At 33.3% G+C, this 20868-nt stretch overlaps 2 protein-coding genes across 2 annotated transcripts; one reads left to right on the forward strand and one right to left on the reverse strand.

Moving 5' to 3' along the window:
* The first annotated feature begins 416 nt into the window (after positions 1-416).
* On the forward strand, positions 417-3745 carry LOC115719031 (GDP-mannose 3,5-epimerase 1). The gene is made up of 7 exons (XM_030647910.2): positions 417-735; positions 1569-1979; positions 2198-2291; positions 2394-2523; positions 2620-2752; positions 2980-3187; positions 3298-3745. Exons 2-7 carry the CDS (start codon positions 1570-1572, stop codon positions 3451-3453), a joined length of 1131 nt encoding a protein of 376 aa, XP_030503770.2. The 5' UTR covers positions 417-735; position 1569; the 3' UTR covers positions 3454-3745.
* A 1812-nt stretch (positions 3746-5557) lies between these two features.
* Positions 5558-9091, reverse strand: LOC115719574 (uncharacterized). Its single transcript, XM_030648669.2, has 4 exons — positions 8627-9091; positions 7928-8122; positions 6638-6819; positions 5558-6016 (listed from the first exon to the last, which is right to left on the reverse strand). Exons 1-4 carry the CDS (start codon positions 8904-8906, stop codon positions 5696-5698), a joined length of 978 nt encoding a protein of 325 aa, XP_030504529.2. The 5' UTR covers positions 8907-9091; the 3' UTR covers positions 5558-5695.
* Positions 9092-20868: the final 11777 nt, after the last annotated feature.

Genomic DNA, 20868 nt, shown 5'->3' on the forward strand with positions numbered 1-20868 from the left:
ACAACACTTAGTATTTTTGTAAAAAAAAAAAATCATAAAAATATAAAAAGTTAGCGTATTCATAAAAATGTAAAATTTGTGCCATTTTTATATATTTATCAAATAATCCATTTAAAAATAGGTTATCAATCAAGTGCCTCACATATTAATATTTCCAAATTCGTAAATATAAACAATCAAACCTTAAATTTGATTTTTAATTCTCTTCGAAAAAGTTTTGATTTTTAACTTTAAACATAATTTTCATGTTTAAGAGAAAAAGGGAATATTTCTTCAAAGATTCTTTTCAAATATTAAAAATAGCTCTAAATAATATAATTCCTTAGAAAAATGGCCAACTAAATTTTGCTCACTAGGTTCTCTTTTGTATGTACCCCACCAAAAAAGTGATCAATCACATAACATCAGCAATTTCTGTCCAAAAAATAAAATTAAAATCACAAATTTGAACAGTTTTTAGTTAAAAAAAAAATGGAAAAAACAATTTAACGAGCGGGTACTCCGTACTGTCTCCCTTATGTTCTCTCTCTAAATTATTGAAAATCCTATTATTAATATTTCTGGGATGAAATGAATTATAAATGAGTGGTCTTGTTTATTTGTTCTTTCTCAAGGCCTATATATAGTAGTGTCATTGGAGGTTCAGAATCATACCCTGAAACACTTTGCCTCTCCCCAATATCTTCTTCTCAGCCTACGAACACCTTGAAAGTTTCCAACTTTAACGATTTACAGGTAAAATCCCCAACTGGGTCTTCTGCGTTTTCCTCAAATCTTACATTCCTATTCTTCGGTTCTTATAGTTTTCAGTAATAGTTTTGTGTTTATATAGGTAAACAAATGTTGTTTTGTTCTTTCCTTCTTTTAATTGTTTGCGTTTCCCATTATAGATCCTATACATTTGAACTAATTTCTTCGTAAGTATCTTCTTAGTTAAGTTCAGTTTGTGTTTTTTATCACGTTTTTGTTCAGATTATCAGATAAAACTTTATTATTGATGCAGTTTTAGGTGGGTTTTTGATTTTGAGAGACCTTCTGAATGTTGTTTTCTCTCCTTTTTGGGCTTGATTTGATTACTTTTGCTTCTGGGGTTGTACACATGAACATTTTTCTTCTAAGTTAACATCATTTTCTGACTAATTTTAAGTATAAACTGTATCTTTATGTTATTGTTTGGATTTTAACTAATCCCTGTATTTTTTAAGGCATGCTTACTGGTAGTTAATGACTTTGCTCCTTTTTAGATAGGGGGAAAAGTGCATATTATTACTTCAGCGCAAAAAATTCAGATTACGATTGCAATTGGATGGCTAGTATTTTGATATAGTAGAAGTGTCGTTGCTGAGTTGGTACTTGTGTCGGTTACCATTCTTGATGTCTTTTGGTTTGTACTTTTACCAAAATGTTGGTTATGTATTTGGATTCCTTTTGTTAGTAATATTCTTTTTTATGATAGATATTCTCAACTGTAATATGTTTTGTATTAGGAGTATTTTTCTCTTGGCCCATTTGTAAATCTGTAAAATTTGACTCATGGACCAATTTCTGATAAGTTAATATTATTGCAGAATGGGGAGTACTGATGGAACCAGCTATGGTGCTTACACTTATGAGAGTCTTGAGAGAGAGCCTTACTGGCCATCGGAGAAGCTCCGCATTTCCATTACCGGGGCAGGTGGCTTTATTGCATCACACATTGCTAGACGTTTGAAGAGCGAAGGGCATTACATTATTGCCTCTGATTGGAAGAAGAATGAGCATATGACAGAAGACATGTTCTGCCATGAATTCCACCTTGTTGACCTAAGGGTGATGGAAAATTGCTTGAAGGTTACTAAAGATGTTGACCATGTCTTTAACCTTGCTGCTGATATGGGTGGGATGGGTTTCATCCAGTCCAATCACTCTGTCATCATGTATAACAACACAATGATCAGTTTCAACATGCTTGAAGCTGCCAGGATCAGCGGTGTTAAAAGGTTTGTTTTCTTTGATCAATGATATCTTTTGCTGTTAAAATTTCTGTACCGCTTTATGGTTTAACAAAAGAATTATTCTGTTTCTTTTTACTATTGAGTTGGGTTGTCTACATTTTCTCTTGGAATGGGAACCTCACACTGTTTAGTCTTTAAAGTTTAAAGGATACTCTCATGTTGTTGTTTCTAAGTTTGAGTATTTGGTATTTGTTTCAATGCAGGTTTTTCTATGCCTCTAGTGCTTGTATTTACCCTGAGTTCAAGCAGCTGGAAACTAATGTGAGCTTGAAAGAAGCTGATGCCTGGCCTGCTGAGGTTTGTAGCTATTACTGATCATTAAATTCATGAGTAGTTTGTATTAGAATTTTAACTTGTGTGAATGTATCTGATGAAAATACTTTCTGCATATGATATTAGCCTCAAGATGCTTATGGGTTAGAGAAGCTTGCCACTGAGGAGTTATGTAAGCACTACACCAAAGATTTCGGAATTGAGTGCCGAGTTGGAAGATTCCATAACATTTATGGTCCCTTTGGAACATGGAAAGGTAAGCTCTTGATTGATACAAATAAGAAATATGACTGCACAAATCCTCATTTCAGTCAAATATCATTGATTAATTTTTGATATGTTTGTCATGTAGGTGGAAGGGAAAAGGCTCCTGCCGCTTTTTGCAGAAAGGCCCTCACTGCTGTCGACAAGTTTGAGATGTGGGGAGATGGACTTCAGACCCGATCTTTTACTTTCATTGACGAATGCGTTGAAGGAGTTCTCCGGTAAGCAGTTACTGATTTTTTGCTGGCTCCTGGTATCTCTGTTTAACTTTATTGACCTTTAATCAAGACCTCTTAGAATTTAAAAAGAGATGGGTCTCTACATGTATCATTTGGCTGCGGTTTTTTCTATTATGGAAGATTATACAAATCATATAATATATTTTGCATTTCCCATTATTTTGGCTTCATTGTGAAAGTTCATTGTGCTAATAATTCCTGTATTATAGGTTGACGAAGTCTGACTTCCGCGAGCCAGTGAACATTGGAAGTGATGAAATGGTTAGCATGAATGAGATGGCCGAGATTGTTCTTAGCTTTGAGGACAAGAAACTCCCTATCCACCACATCCCTGGTCCTGAGGGTGTCCGTGGTCGTAACTCAGACAACACACTGATTAAAGAGAAACTTGGTTGGGCTCCTTCCATGCGGTTGAAGGTAACTTTCTTATTACTTCATTTCCTTTGTAACTCCAATTATATATTTAAAGCTGAGATTGCTTTGAGAATGAAAAGTTAATGCTAAATTGACACATCTTTTCTCTTCAGGATGGGTTGAGAATCACATACTTCTGGATCAAAGAACAAATTGAGAAAGAGAAAACACAAGGTATTGACCTATCTATTTATGGGTCATCAAAGGTGGTGGGAACCCAAGCCCCGGTTCAACTTGGCTCGCTTCGTGCTGCTGATGGCAAAGAGTAAGCTGGTCAATCCTAAGATGAATTGTTTTTGTAAGGAACTCCAATATATAGTAAGAACGGAGTTCGTCTTACTGTGTTTCTCAGTGAATCATTTATGATTATTGAAAAATAATTAGTTTGAGCAGTTAAGTTCTTATCTTGTTTCGACATGTATAAGGGAGGCCTTTTGCTCCCAGTTGCTTTCCATTTTTGCCTTTTCAGGCAAGTTGGCATGATAGCATTTTATCCTTTATGTCATATTTAGTTTGCAAAAGCATTGTTCAATCATGAATGAATTGTGTCTTTTCTTTAAATTACGAATACAAGTTTAGAGTATATTTTTTTTTTAATTTCTTTACCCTCCAAATATGGCGGGGAAGAGTTCATTTGGGATTATTGAAAATGGCTTATCTGAATCAAAGGGTGGACAATATGACTGAATATAGCTTCTTCCTTGTGGTGGAGAGTTGATAGGAAAGGCATTTCTGGTAGTTGTAAGTTTCTGTCTTTGTTATCATATCATATTTAAACATATATGTGACTAATATGAGCTCATCTGAACTGTAATTGCATACTGAGTAGGGATGGTAGTCCACTCGATATAATGATTGTGGTCCTTTAGATAATGACAAGATGATCAATGTCATTATCGTAGTATGTTCTTTTGTACCATATACCTACACACTTTCCATAACATGGGAAATAAAAGAAAAGGGCCAAGGACATTTTCTACTCGGGTAGCTATAATGAAAGAAAGTGGTTAAAGATTAAACAGATATATCAGAATGAAAACGTGTACCAATCAAAATCCAAAGCAATGTTATCCATTTATTGTATCGATTCAATTAGAAGTTTCTTACCGATTCCTTTTCCAAAAATGGATGACTTGAAAGGGGAGTTATCTTTTTTTTTTTGACTCATATATGATGTCATGTAGTGGAGAGGAAGGAGACCGTGTCTAGGTAGCTCAATGAAAGTATATGTATATATGGGCTATTATGTGTTGGATGGGGAAATATGATATGATTAGTATGATAAGGGGTATGGATAGTAGATTTTGTGGCTCAAATTTGGAGCAGGATAATGTCTATCGTGGCTGAAATTTTGGAGGAACAAAATTAACCAAGAGAACAAAGGGATCCCATCCCATTACGTGGAAAAAGAACTAAAAGGAAAAGGACATAAGTAAAGGTGCTTGGCTTAAAAAAGACTTGTTTTGGCAAGTTGGCTAGAGATAATCCATCATTTGGCAGCGTCATACGTGATTGTGATTATGCTCCTTTCCAAGTTGTCTTTTAGATCTTAATTTTTGTAATTTTTTTTGAACAATTAATTTTTGTACCTGTGTGTTCATTGTTTTCATCCATATCTATATTTAAGAGTTTTTATTAATTAAAATTGTTTATTTAGATTATTTTACAAAAAAAAATTAGGAAAAATAAAATAAAAATATAAGTATAACAAACTATAAATTTAATTAAAAATATGCCAGAAGCATTCTTATAAATAACGGACCCTGTCAATCTTAGCAAAATGACACAGTAGCATAATTTTCTGATAAACATTCCTATCAATAATGGGTGCTGTGAATTTTAACAGAGTAAGTAAAACAGTGGCTGGCTGGCAGACCTCTCTAGCTTCCAATGCTACTATGACAATCTCTTCACATATACATAACAAATAATTAGAACTTCTCAGCCTAAACTTCTTAATCAGACTTAAGGACAAAAAAACATAGCTAAAAGTGGGAAAAAAAATTCTGAAATAAAAAAGTTAAACACAAACCATAAAACGACAGACTTTTTTGTCGAAAATAAAATTAAATGACGTGTTAATACAAACGAACTCCCTATAGAATGCTCTAAAGTGATTATATATCAAAGAGAGAGATCAGTTCGATGATCCAATTGGTCAATTCATTATATAAGAAAAAGCGAGCCTGAATAGTAAAAATCATTTTTCAGGAAAAAAAAAATAATCTGTTATCAAAAGCTAACTTGTATTATGTTGATATCATAAATTCAACCACTCTTTCACCATCAAAAAAAAAAAATTACCTTTTTTAAGCATAACTACTAATTCAAATAAAAACATATTAAGCGGAATATATAGGGTACTATAGACTGTTAACGAAGCAATTTCTTTATATTATATATTTATAAGAAATATCTTATACCCGGGAAATGAAATAACCTCAGCCAACTAAGATTTTTTCACTATATGCATACTAATGTATACCAATCTCTCTCTCTCTCTCTCTCTCCTTAATTATCAAGACCATGATAAACAGGATTGGCTTCTAGCAGGTCTGCAAACTCCTCGAGAATCTCTTTCACAAGATTGAATAAACCATCCCTATCTACTTCTGAAGCAGTCTTATTGTTTTCCATATCAGCAAAGACCGAATCATACAAAAGTGTCACAGCCTCATTGGCTTCAGATGGTGGTGGTATACCCATATCTGAACCGTTTTTCTCAACAAAGCTTCTCAATAATTCTACAATCCCTGAGCTTTGCTTCGCACCATTTTTTTCTTCTTGTATTTTCTCTACAACATAATTCACTTGCTTCTCATCAGCCAAAAGCTGCAATTGATCAAAAAGGAGTTGTCACATAGTTAGCCCAATGAATTATATAAAAAGTTTAAAACACGTATGAAGTGGTTGAATCTTGTGTAGCACACTCACTCACCCAACCACCATTTTTGAAATTTTAGTTAAGCCAAAAATCTTTTAGGTGGCGTTTGGTTGGAGGTAATGAAATGGAATGGAATGGAAAGGAAATAATTTTCATTTCATTTCTTTGTTTGGTTTTTAAAGTATTAGAATGGCATTCCAATGGAATGCTCTTTCCACCATTTTGGTGGAATGGCTATTCCATTTTAAAAAGGAAGGAATGACCATTTCAATGTAACAAGAAAAAAAAATTAATTATTTTTTTATCAATTTTTTTTATCCATTTTAAATTTTATTCCATTCCATTCCTATTCCCATTCCCATACCCATTCCTATTCCTATATTTTTATTCCTCCTAACCAAACGCATAGATTCCATTACTGCTCAAATCAAGGATTATGATTGAAAAATGGGTCAAGAGGCTTTATGAAGCCTATTGTCAATGTTATATTACTCAATTTACACCCAATTGCCCAAGCAAAGAAGACAAGTGACTACACTTTTTAACTACGAGAAAACATTGAAACATACCTTTCTTAAGTTGGAACCATTCGCAATCTTGATGTTCTGAATTAGAATGATAGGCTTTTCAGCCAAAACCTCTGCTAGCTCTTGTAGAATATTCTGAAGTAACAATGCAAACTGTCCTTGGCCCAACTCTTCTTCTCCTTCTGCCCCATGTTTCTTTAATATAGAGTTTAGTAGAGGAAACTCTGTAAAATGAAAGTGTCAATTTTTACTTTTATAAAACCAAGAGTTTCTTAAGTAGAGCAAAACAGTTAGCAAAACTGAATTAGACAACACTAAAGCATCATAATTGACTATAAATATGAAAACCTAGGAACTTAAGGAAGATTGACAAGATAATCATCAGAATTCCTGGAGCAATGAAATTGAAACGCTTATTGAAGAGATGACATTGAATAGGGTTGTTTCTAGTACAAGTACAGATGATAGTAGATTAAATTATTTACTACAAAAGATGTTATTCTATTTAGATTATTGTCCTGGAAACATTTTTTTCTTTAAGAAATGAATATATACAGGCGATGAGTTGGAAAAGTAACTCATAGGCGCATAGAAAACGATTCAACAACAAAGTATCTAATTACAACAAGTTATAGACACAAACAATAGAATTTGCAAAGCACACGATGCGTGCAAATGACCATCTATTATCTCATCAATTTTCAAGCCAAAAATAAATGGACAAAGTCATTATTCTTTAAGATAAAACATGCAAGCCCTAGTAATGTGAATCATATACTCAACTCTCAAGATGCCAAAATTATGTAGTCTAAAAGTCTGTTTTACCAACAATTAAAAGATGATAAAAAAAACCCAGAAAAGTTACTGGATAATCAAATAACAGATATGATAAGTCTCCATCTAAGAGATGTTAGTGATTGATTTATAAACATGTAAAAAATAACAGATGGGTGTAATTAAGTGAGTAATATTTTCATGATCATGTCAGAAATGACAAGCGGAAGATTGGGAATAAAATAGGGTCGGAAGTATTTCAATGAATAAAAGCATCCTTTTGTCTTCCGACCTTATACAAAGTTCAATACATTCTTAGAGTCTTTATAAAACTGCTCAAATAATTTACCAGCGAATTAAGGATAATCAAGTGTTATTGTGCATTGAAGGGGTTTTAAAACTAGAGCATAAAATGACCATCATTGGCTTACACAATCCCCCCATTTCTTGGGTTTAAGTTCTGCTAGGGAATTCAACGATTCATTCATAGCTAATTCAACATAGGTGCTTCAAATAATTTAGCCAATAAAAAGACAAGGAAATGAATTAGATGTGAACCTGACTTAGGAGGAACACCCATCTCAACTCCCATTTGAACGAGAGCACTCTGAACTTCACTCTTGCATATCTTCCCCTTATCTTCAGCATCTAAATCAGTGAAAATATTCTCTGCTATCATTGCGAAATCATCCTCATCTTCTAAAAACAGCCTAATAGTTTTTCCGTCCAAGATTGCTGCAACAATAGGATTATCTGCAGACCAAACACAATGTTTTATTATAGACATTCTTCCTATTAATCAAAGTTTGGGGAAACAAACAACAGATGATTTCAAGAGAAATACATAAATAGATCATCCAAATACAAAATACCATCTCTTATAAATCACAAGATATCATTTTAATTAAAACCAGAACCCTTCTGCTACATTCTTTAGTTTCCTACATATACGAATTATTTCTCAGTAGCCAAAAACCCCAAATTCAACTGCTTCACCGTCCATTTTTACTTTATTTTAGATCGTACTCAACATAAAGAATTAGAACACTTATTCTTTCTGTATAGAATTTACATAAACGCACTAAACAGAGCTGAATTCTCATACATTTATTCACAATGCCTAAAATAAATCACAGTCAAATCAGGTTTACACAAAATATATGAATTACTCAGCGATCAGCTCAGAAAAGTGTCCTTGCAAAAAAAAAAAAAAAAAAACAATGAAAACGAGTGCGTAATGTGTGCGTGTGTATACACCTTTCAACTCATCGGCGATCGCGTCGATGTAGAGCTTAATTGTGTGAGAAGCCTGTTCAGGAGTGAGTTCTGTACGAAGAAAAACGTCGTCGTTTCGAAGGTTGATGCGTTGGAGAGCAGATGACTTAAGGGTTTGAGGCAAAGTGAGACCAAAGAGAGAGGCGGAGGCGGTAGAATCGGCAAGGTCGAGGAGCTGAGCTCCGGTAAGGGAGGGCGGCAAGGTGAGGTCGAGGGGTCGGAGGTGGGTCCCGTCGAGGACCGTTAAGGGTCCGTCGGACATTTTGAGATGCAGAGAAGAATGAGTATGGGTGTGATGGAGTAAGAAGTTGACTTGAGAATTGATCGACCAGCTTACACTTTTTTCTCCTCCTGTTTTCTTTTTTGAACTCTTTGTAATGAAACGACAAACGAGTTTTAGATTTCTAATGTCAATAAAAGAAAAAGAAAATAACAATTATTATCTTAATTTTAAAAGAAAAGAGTGTTTTTCTTTTAAAAATATTATTATTTTTTTTTTTTGAAGAAAGTGTTGAAATTTTCAACCGTGGAAATTTCGAAAGCATTTAAACATAACGCGTGAAATTCTTAATCAATTTGAAAGCAAAAAAAAAAAAAAAATACAAAACAAAAGAAAAGAACAACAAAAGGATGGGGACTTTTGGAGAAAAGAAAACAATGTCGTAAAGTCCTTTTTGTCAATGATTTTGTCAATAAGGGACGTTAAGTAAGTTGTTTGTGTAGGGTCAATAACGTAATAAGGAAAAAATTGTGAAGCTGACTAGAGAAAGTACTCGAGTTTTTGTGCTGAAATATGTTATATTTCTCCAATTATATTTCTAAATTACAGTTTACTCAGAATTTCATTGTGAGAAAATTCATTAGTTTGGGTCTGAAAGGTGATCTACGTTTGTATTTTTTTTTTGAAAAATCGAAGCTATATTAAACAAATAAAGACCCAAAAGTCATTTTACATTACACTTAATCAGGTGAGAGGGCAGAGAAGATATCTCAATGTAACGCCCACTTGCCAATACGTACCAAGAACAACATAGTTTGGGTATGACCTAAACCACAGCACAACCTAAAAATAATTTAGATAAGTTTTTACGTACAATCTTGCACATAATTACTAATCTCCCATCTACCTCAAGAACCATTCAAGGCCTTAACACCAGTTTAAGAATCATTCTCAAGAGTATGCGTTAAGATAGTATTTAGTTGGAAATAATGAAATAAAATAAAATAGAATAGAAATGAAATGAAACAATTTTTATTCTATTTCTTTATTTGGTTTCAATTTAAAAATATTGGAATGTCATTCGTATTTTAACTCTATTTTCATTCATTCCAACCAAACATCGTTTAATGAGGTGTTTGTGATGCGAGTTTGAGTTCAAAAGAGTAAAATTGGAGGGAGTACATATGAAAAAGTATTGGAGGGACTAACATTGCTACTATTTTAATTTAAAAAGTAGGACCCACTTAGAAAAACAAATCTCTTAGGTGCTGTTTGGTAACACTTTTGTTTTTCAATTTTTTAATCACAAAATGAGAGTAAAATTTTTGTTTTTAAAAAATTTATTTTTGAAAAACAAAAATGCGTTCTGTAACAACTTTTGTTTTTCAATTTTAAAAACAGAAAACAAAAGTGTGTTCTGTAAAATTCATTTTTATTTTTATTTTTGATTTTATTTAAGTCGAGTCTAGGTCTAGGGTCAGATTCGGATTCAGATCAGAAGCCGGGTTCAGTGCCAGGGTCGCGAGAAGGAGATTTGGTCCGGGTCTGGTCGTAATCTAAAAAATTGATTACGAAAAAAACTGTTTAAAAAAATATTGAAAGTGATTTTTTTTTTGTTTTTAAAATTTTGATTTCTAATTATAAAATTGAAAAGTAAAAACAGTTTTATAGAACATGTTTTTAAAAAATATTTTCACTTTTCCACTTTTAAAAACAGAAAACTGATTAAAAAAGTGTTACCAAACGCCACCTTAGTAATTAAAATTTAATTTAAGTTTGACATTTCCATCTCCAAAGTCTAAACCTAAGAGCATTTTTAATGGAGTGTTAAAAATATAGTGTATTGTTATATTTTAGCACACTAAAAAGCCAAAAAACTACTACTACAATGGTTCTAAAAAATGTGTTAAATTTGACACATGTTAAAAGTTGTGTCAAATTTGACACAAGATATAAGACCATCTCCCATGAATGGTGTATATTTTGAGTTAAATTTGGCCCAAAATATATCATAAAGCTATATTTGGCCTATATTTTATATTTGTGCTTCAATACACAATGTGCAAATTAGTTATAAAAGTCAATATTATCATTAACGCTCGTTCAAAATATACGAAATGATTAATTTTATTTATATTATATTTAATATCTTATAAATATATCTTATTCAAAGTCAATGAATAGTATTAATAAGTGGCGAAGAGGTAATTGAAAAATATAGTATATATTATGGGCTAAAATTTAGTCTATGCTATCTTTTGTGCCAAATTTGGCATAATTTTTAGCTTGAGCCAAATTCGACACACATTTAACATCACCATTAGAGTTAAGTTTTAGTAAAATATTCTAAAAAATAGCAATACACCACATTTATAGCTCTTCATTAGAGATGCTCTAACATTGTGCTAAATTTAACCCACAATAAATACTACTTTTTTATTTACTATAATGTCACTAATGATTATAAATCATTTTTTTTTTTTTGAGAAAAAATCTATTATTATAAATCAAAGAGAGTCATTTACAACAATAGAGAAGATATCTAAGGAAATTTCCTCAATCCAAATACAAATATTATCCTGGACTAAAACTTGTTTCGCTAATCAATGAGTAGCTTGATTAGCAGCTCGTCTAACATGACGAACACAAACTAGAGGGAGATTGGATAAATATTGTTGAACATTTGCAACCAAATCATTAAAATGAGACTTAAAGGATTTCAGATTATTAATGGCATTGGCAAGAAGCATAGAATCAATTTCTATAAAATTCAATTGTAGGTTCCAATCCCAAGCCAAAAGTAGACCATAGTGTTAGGTATTTATAGTATGAAATGAAGCATATATGATTATTGTATGAAGTGCGGAATTAATTAAACATATATGCATTATAATTAAAGATCGAAATACCTTCAGCCATTGATTCTTTGAGCTTAAGTCCCACACAACCTTTGATCTGCAAAAGAAAAAGGAAATTGATTAGTGTGGGTAATCGAGCTTCCAAGCTCTGTCTACTCTCTTTAGATGGATTTACTGTATTTTACAGAATGAGTAGTGAGCTCGGGGTCGAGACCTTATATTTATATAGGTGAGACCTGTTAACCCAAGATATGTTTCCAAGAGGAGAGTGAATTAGAATTAAACTAATTTCAGTAAATAAAAACTTTTAACACAAAACTATGCAATTAGTCTCTTAATCAAATAAATGAAAGTAGTATGGCAAGCAATATTGTATAGAAAATTATCATCCAGATTTTTCTCACCTGACGTGGCTTGCTTACGTGTACAATATCACGCCATGTGCTAATACAGCTCACCAACAAGAAGGTCATCAAGTTAGCACCCTAGCCAACAGGAGCCCCGACACTCAAACGGAACAAAAAGTGATAGAACAGCTACCTTAAAGGAGCTGGCCGGCCATAGGCAGGCCAGAATTGGACCTAGTAGGATCTTGTGCACAGATCTACACGTGGACAGCAACTTGGACTGTGAAGTGGGCCTTAATAATCCAATAAAGTAGATGAAAATATCTATATTTAAGGGCAATTTAGTCTTTTATAATTAATCAATATAATATGTAAATATCTACTTATTTTATTGTTAAATTAGGGTTTATGCTCTCCTATATGAAGGGCCTTAACTCACCCTAGAAAACTCAAGTGCTAAGCCTCATTCTAAGCCTCTAAGTCTTGATAGCATTCTCTCTCTCTCTCTCTCTCTCTCTCTCTCTCTCTCTCTCTCTCTCTCTCTCTCTCTCTCTCTCTCTCTCTCTCTCTCTCTCTCTCTCCCTCTCTCTCTCATTCACACACCCACATAGCTATTCTCAATACTTAAGATTTACCGTCTTTGATTCCTACTTTGTAACCTTAAGAGAGCTATATCAGATCCACCTATAGTTATCTGAATAGTATTATCCCTCGGTATCAATACAACTAAAAAGGAAGTAGGTCATTATCCGCTAACTAAGGGGGCCAAACCTCTATAAAAATCTTTGTCTTCTTTACTTTTGAGTTCTAATTGTGTAACACGTGGCAAATATCATATTCATATGGTCTCGCTGTCGGTTGACCACTTTTTCGAGGTCAGTTTGGTGCTTTCATTAAGAACGAGTGGATATCGTATCTGATCAAACGCCATGGTTAACACGAGAAGAACTCCGGTTGCATTATCTGTATCTTTGAGTCTTTCTCAAGACCCACAAACTGCAGATCCTGATGTTCATGTTCCAACCACAACTAGGATTCCTATGAGCATTGCAGATGTGGTCAACCTTGCCACCACCACAGGCACCATGAATTTGGTCCCTACAACTGGCCAAAAAGACACAAACATCCCGGTGGATTTGAAGTAGGCCCTTGCCTCCAAAGGAGGACCCTCCACTGGCGCGTCCCACTGAAGGAAGGACCCTTGGGTAGCATCCCCCAGGAACAACAACTGGATCTCATCTCCAGTACTAGATTTACTAACATGTATGTTGATTATAATTTTATAATCTAACACTCAATATGAATTTCCTAATACGATGAAATAAACACATCCTTATAATGATGGTAGCAGAATATTAATGACTCATTCCATTCAGTTCTCTAGCCCTTGATTCCTTTCTGTAGCATAGCATTATCAAGATCTGAACCTAGATCTTCTCTCCTTCAGTTTGGTTAACCACAGTCTTCCACACTATGCTAGGTATTGCTTTGACATGAGTGGACATACTCTCAATCACCATGAGCACAAAATTTTATGACGAAAACTCAAGAGGAATTTGAAAATTACAATAGAAAATAAGAGGTTAGCGATTAATTCAGTTTGTCAGATAAGAGAGAGAGTCATCTATGAATCAAACCCTTAATGTTCTGTTTATAGGGATTTATTAAGTTTAGGTTTAGAGCTTAATGGGCTAATTAAAAAGATCCAATGGCTTAGAATTCATCATCATGACCGAACCCCTAGTAAAGCCCATGAGTTAGAATTTTGCCATTATTTTGCTCTAGTTATTTAAATACTAATTCTATCTGTTTAAATAATTATCAAATAAAATTACTATTTGAATATATATTAATTAGACCCTCAATGGTCTCTTAATTAATAAATACCTTGAATTCTCTTTTATTCTCAATTAATCCCTTCCTTAGTGAAAATTCACAAACAATACATAGCCTTATTTCAAATTCTAATTGATTAATTAAAACTAATTAACTGAGACTACAAAATAATATTATCCTAGTTAGTATGGAGACCATGGTCCTATGTAATCAAGCTTACAATAAATAGATTTGAAATTTACCAAGTAAATTTCCTAACTTATTAATTCCTCCTAACTCTACTATAGATTTGGAATTGAAATCTTAATTACATAGAACACACTATTACCAAAAATAGATGTGATTTGAATTACCCATTGTTTCAATCCAAATAGTCAAAGATCCTCTATAGATGATCCACATCGAATATGTACAAATTTACCGTTCTACCCTTCAATATATTTAATCTTAAAATACTTATCCACATGTAAATGATATTTTAGTAAACTAATATAATTACTAAAATGAGGCCTCAATCATTTATCTCTATTAAGCCAAGCTCGAAGGAAATCATCATTTTACTTCTATGCATTTATAGAAGCTATAGATTCTATATCTATGATTAGCGCTCCCACTCAATTGATCTACTATGTTTCCAAGATGTAAGTATTGAGTCGATCCAATTAGTTAGCTTTAACAAATAACTCTAAGAACATAAATAACACAGTTGAGATCGAACCTAATCATATTAGGATTAAGATCTATTAATCTAATATCAACTAAGTGATATTGACTTAGATAGATATAACGGTAAATTTATGATATCTTATCCAATATCAATATCGGTCCAGTCCAATGTATACTCTATACATCCGATCCTAGCATACTTTGTCAATGTCCTGGAAAGGACATAACACTTATCCAAGGTGTAAGTAAGCTTTATTGTTGATTATCATGTCAGTGTAAATCTAGTGTACTGAAAAATCATGGGACAAAAACTTTGAAACATACAATCATGATTATATTCCACCGTGTTGACAACACTATAATCATGAATAACTATATGTTCTGGATTTAATATAATTTATACATTAAACATATAATCATGAAAGTAATCATGTGAACCATGCAAAATTAAAATAATTTATGATCTTTTATTAATTAGTAAATCTGATTATATTAAAATGGGTTTTATTTAGGGCATAAAATCCCAACAAACTCCCACTTGCACTAATATTGTCTCAACACCTTGATGTCCAGATCAAGTGTAACATGTAATATTATTTATGTAATAGGATCTGACAAGTTGTATTCAATACAAACTTTCTCCACCATTACATCTCCTTATTCACAAAATTCTTGATATTGTGAAATTCCTTTCTATATGTTTACTCCTCTTGGGATACTAGATTCTTTACTATTTGGCAATTATATCTGTGTTAGTCAGGAAGTAACACTAGTCGTTAATCCATGACTGGAATAATGCCAAAAGTTTTATAGAACTTTTCATAGGCTGAATAATTATATATTAGCCTTCCTGGCCACTTTAACATTCAGTCTCACTAGTAGAGTTAGAGACTTCAAATTGGTTTTTACACTTCTCAAAAATTCATTGCCTTAGCTCCAAAGTAAGCACCATCTCATAATTAGACTTTCTAGCATTCACGTAAGTCTAAAAACCTTATTCGGTGTAGTCTAAGAGTATTAAAATACCACCCTTATCAACTAACATATTGTTCCTCTTTTGATCTTAAGATTTATTTGATTATCATCCAATATTCCTTTTCTAGATTTAACTCATACTTACTCACTACTCCCACTCAACAGTAAGTGTGTGGTCTAATGCATACTAAAATATACATGAGACCTCTCATTGTTGGTGCTTAGGGAATTCTTTTCATGACTTTTATCTTTTCTAGAATAGTTGAAACTGTTCCTTAGATAAATTAAATCTATGTCTAGGAGCCAAAAGGCTTCCTTTAAAATTAGCCATAAAAAATGCTCCAGCATCTTGCTAAAGAAATTTTCTTACACCAAAGTAAGAAAATTACTAGATATACCACATGCCACAGGTTTGGATAATCTCAAACCTACTATACTAGGACCGTAAAGTTTTATTAAGTCCATTGAATAGACTTATTATCAAAATTTCTATGCTTGTCCTTGTAATAAAAAACTTTTAGTTTCTCCATACAAATGGTATTAACCATAGATCTGGAGCATCTCAATTAAGATGCTTGCGTAGATCAAGTTGTATACGGTTTAAGTGTTCACAAAGATCGGGGATGCGCCACCTTTCATTCTTTTGGTCGTAATTGCTAATCGACCTTGTTGCAAAAAAACATTCAGATTGATAACGCTGGGAGTTACTCATGCTCTCCTATTCATCGTGATAATGGTGACATGTATCTTCCCCACTCTGTGTTTGCTTTTCATGTGCATAAGTTCTGGTCAATCTACACTAACCAGGAGTCCTTGACCTCGACCTAGTCGGACCATTTCTTGATCTTATTTCTTAGGGTTCCTGTCGAATAGGCATTCATCTTTGAAAGAGTTTTGACACACATTCCCCACTCAAGTAGGTATATGTGCTATCTTTGTCATTTTAGTTTGGTCTCCGCGAGTGTCTTGGTGGATTCCCTTGTTGGTTTTTATGCCCTAAATAAAACTCCATTTCAATGTAATTCGATTTATTCAATATCAAGAAAGAAACAAAAGTATTTTTCATTCACTTGTATGTTTTGGTTCATGTTATCAATTGCTTGTCTATTTGATTTATAAATTCATCTGAAACCCTTTTCACATACTTGATCCTGTTTATTGTGTTGTCAACACAGTGGAAAGTAAACATGACTATGTGAATAAAGATTCCAAGATTTATCAGAACACGAGGTTTTACTGATATGATAATCTACAACAGAGTTTACTTGCATTTGGTAAAATGCTATGTTCTTTCCAAAGCATTGGTTAAAGTAAAGCTTGGGTTGGGTGCATGGAGAATGCATCGGAAGGGACCGATATTGAACTTTGACATAGATTTATTAAACTTACCGTAATATCTATTCAAGTCAATATCGCCTAGTTGATCCTAGACCAAATGATCTCAATCCTGATATGATTAGGCTCAATCTCAAGAGTGTTATTCGTGTTCTTTGATTTTTTAGTTAAGCCTACTTTTGGGTCAGGGTGATACGTACATTTTGGGAACACGGTAGTGCGATTGAGTGGGAGCGCTAACATAAATATGGAATCTATAGCTTCTATCTGGCGAATAGAAAGTAAAGGATGATTTCCTTCGAGCTTGACCAAACGAAAATAAATGGTGGAGTACTCATTTCACATAGCTGAAATATCATTTATACGGGGTTAAGTGTTTTAAGGATAAAATACATTGTAGGGTGTTACAGTAATCTAATCCCTTTACAGTGTAGATCATCTATATAGAGGATCATTGATCAAATTAGGATTATAACAATGGATAACTAATGACGTATCTATATGGTGGAACATATAGAGCTTTCTATATTCTGAGAGTGCAATTCTAAGTTCTATGCGTGGATTCAACGAAGAATTAATAAGTCAGTGAATTTAGGCTATAAATTCTTGATCTGCTTATTGGAAGCTCGGTTATATAGACCCATGGTCCCCCCACTAGTTGAGACAATATTACTTGTAAGACTCATTTAATTGGTTTTGATTAATCAATTATAATTCTCAAATTAGACTATGTCTATTTGTGAATTTTTCACTAAGTAGGAGCGAAATTGTAAAGAAAGAGGTTTTAGGGCATATTTGTTAATTAAGATACTTTGTATGGTCCAATTAATAAATATGATAAATGACAATATTATTTAATAATTATTTATAGTTATTAAATAGTTAGAATTAGCATTTAAATGGTTGAATTTGAAAATTGGCGCTTTTGAGAAAATGAGATCCAGAAATGATAAAACAGTAAAATTGCAAAAGTGAGGCCCAAATCCAATAGGCCATGGCCGGCCACCTTTGTAGGGTTTATCATCTGATAATTTCATTATTTTAATGCCAAATAATTCAAACCTAACCCTATGTGGCATGCTATAAATAGATAGTGATGGCTTCAGGAAAAATAGACTTTCACATCTTGTTTCCTTCAGAGAAAAACTTGAGCCTTCTCTCTCTATACCTAGCCGCCACCTTCACCTCTTCTTCTTCCTTGAATAATTTCGAACCTCTTAGTGATAGAGTAGTGCCCACACACAGCAAGTAGTACCTCAATCATAGTGAGGAAGATCATGAAGAAAGACATTCAACAAGAAGGAGACTCAGCATTAAAGGAAGGAGAGAAAAAGATCCAGGTTCAGATCTTGATAATACTCTGCGACAGAAAGGATACAAGGGTTAGATATCTGAACGGAAGGAGACATATTATTCCGCTGCACCCAATGTAAGGTTTCTCATACTTTATATATGTTTAATTTTATAATCGTTTTAGAAGTTCATATTTAGGGTGTTAATCAACATACTTGTGAGTAGATCTAAGATCCTGGTAAAATAATTTTTCTACAGCCCTAACCCCGGGTCGTCCCCCTACACCCTCGCATCATGGTGAGTGAAGCCCCGGTCCCCAGGTGGTGTTTGCTTGGCATCTGCGTTCATGCGAGATGACTCTGGGTTGTCAGGTTGCACATTCCCACAATTTGTGTTTTCGCAGGAGGTTCTTGGATCGTTGGGTTGAGTTTCTTTATTGTTGGTGTATCGTAGATTTTGGGGACCTCCTTCGTCAACTGGAATATTCCTTCTATTCCGTAGTTGATCATCTTAGGGATTCATGAGATTTCCATGGTTATCACCTCTAGGACTTTCCTCATGTCTCCTGCTTTTTGAGCCTAGGTCTTCCCCGAGGTCCCCTAGTGGATGTGTTTGGTTGGTTAGGAGGTGCATCGCTGCGCAGCCCTTCTAGCCATAACCTTGCATTCAAACTCAACATTCCTCCAATTTGATTTTGCCAATCTTAAACAGAGTTGTCTATTTTCCAATCCACTAACGACACATATCTTAGGTCTATAGATCTTAATCTTGATACGGTTAGGTTCAACATCTTAGTTGTATTGTTTATGTTCATCAAGTTGTTCGTGTGGAAGCTAACCAATATTTTAGGCAGATATTTACATCTTGGGAACATGGTAGTTCAATTGAGTTGGAGCGCTGATCATAGATATGGAATCTATGACTTCTATAAGTATTTAGAAGTGAAATGATGATTCCCTTCGAGCTTGGTTGAATAGAAATAAATGATTGAGACCTCATTTCAGTGATTATATTAATTTATTGAAATATCATTTATAGGTAGCTAAGTGTTTTACGGATAAAATTAATACATTGAAGGGTAGAACGGTAAATTTGTCCCTATTAAGTGTAGATCTTCTATAGGGGATCTTTGACTATTAGGATTGTAACAAAGGATAATCATAACGTATCTATATCGTGGTACATATAAAGTGTTCTATATAATTGAGAGTGCAATTCAATTCTAAATCTATAGTGGCGCAAGGCAGAATTTAGAAGTTAGGGAATTTTTGTTGGGTTTTATGCCCTAAATAAAACTCCATTTCAATGTAATCCATTTTATTTAACATCAATAAAGAAACAGAAGTATTTTTCATTCATTTGTGTATGTTTTGGTTCATGTTATCAATTGCTTGTCTATTTTATTTATAAATTCATTTCAAACCCTTTTCACATACTTGATCCTGTTTATTGTGTTGTCAACACAGTGGAAAGTACACATGACTATGTGAATAAAGATTCCTAGATTTATCAGACACAGGGTTTTACAGATATGATAATCTACAACAGAGTTTACTTGAATTTGGAGAAATGCTATGTTCTTTCTAGAGCATTGGTTAAAGTAAAACTTAGGTTGGGTGCATGGAGTATGCATCGGAAGGGACCGATATTGAACTTTGACATAGATTTCATTAAACTTACCGTAATATCTATTCAAGTCAATATCGCCTAGTTGATCCTAGATCAAATGATCTAAATCCTGATATGATTAGGTTCAATCTCAAGAGTGTTATTCGTGTTCTTTGATTTGTTAGTTAAGCCTACTTTTGGGTCAGGGTGATACGTACATTTTGGGAACACAGTAGTGCAATTGAGTGGGAGCGCTAACATAAATATGGAATCTATAGCTTCTATCTGGCGAATAGAAAGTAAAGGATGATTTCCTTCGAGCTTGACCAAACGAAAATAAATGGTGGAGTACTCATTTCACATAGCTGAAATATCATTTATAAAGGGTTAAGTGTTTTAAGGATAAAATACATTGCAGGGTGTTACGGTAATCTAATCCCTTTACAGTGTAGATCATCTATATAGAGGATCATTGATCAAATTAGGATTATAACAATGGATAACTAATGACGTATCTATATGGTAGAACATATAGAGCTTTCTATATTCTGAGAGTGCAATTCTAAGTTCTATGCGTGGATTCAACGAAGAATTAATAAGTCAGTGAATTTAGGCTATAAATTCTTGATCTGCTTATTGGAAGCTCGGTTATATAGACCCATGGTCCCCCCACTAGTTGAGACAATATTACTTATAAGACTCATTTAATTGGTTTTGATTAATCAATTATAATTCTCAAATTAGACTATGTCTATTTGTGAATTTTTCACTAAGTAAAGATGAAATTGTAAAGAATGAGTTTTTAGGGCATATTTGTTAATTAAGATACTTTGTGTAGTTCAATTAATAAATATGATAAATGACAATATTATTTGATAATTATTTATAGTTATTAAATAGTTAGAATTGGCAATTAAATGGTTGAATTTGAAAATTGGCGTTTTTGAAAAAATGAGATGCAGAAATGATAAAACAGCAAAATTGCAAAAGTGAGGCCCAAATCCAATAGGCCATGGCCGGCCACCTTTGTAGGGTTTATCATCTGATAATTTCATTATTTTAATGCCAAATAATTCAAACCTAACC

The sequence above is a fragment of the Cannabis sativa genome, chromosome 2 (genome assembly GCF_029168945.1).
Source record: "Cannabis sativa cultivar Pink pepper isolate KNU-18-1 chromosome 2, ASM2916894v1, whole genome shotgun sequence".
Lineage (NCBI taxonomy): Eukaryota > Viridiplantae > Streptophyta > Magnoliopsida > Rosales > Cannabaceae > Cannabis > Cannabis sativa.

Bases quoted from the DNA above. Each gene is read 5' to 3' on its own strand.
- LOC115719574 (XM_030648669.2), bottom strand. From the start codon at position 8,906: ATGTCCGACGGACCCTTAACGGTCCTCGACGGGACCCACCTCCGACCC. The intron at 8,123-8,626 runs GTGTATACACAC...TTTGGTCTGCAG, and splicing joins GATCGCCGATGAGTTGAAAG to ATAATCCTATTGTTGCAGCA. The intron at 6,017-6,637 runs GTATGTTTCAAT...GATCAATTGCAG, and splicing joins ATGGTTCCAACTTAAGAAAG to CTTTTGGCTGATGAGAAGCA.
- LOC115719031 (XM_030647910.2), top strand. From the start codon at position 1,570: ATGGGGAGTACTGATGGAACCAGCTATGGTGCTTACACTTATGAGAGT. The intron at 1,980-2,197 runs GTTTGTTTTCTT...GTTTCAATGCAG, and splicing joins AGGATCAGCGGTGTTAAAAG to GTTTTTCTATGCCTCTAGTG. The intron at 2,753-2,979 runs GTAAGCAGTTAC...CCTGTATTATAG, and splicing joins TGCGTTGAAGGAGTTCTCCG to GTTGACGAAGTCTGACTTCC.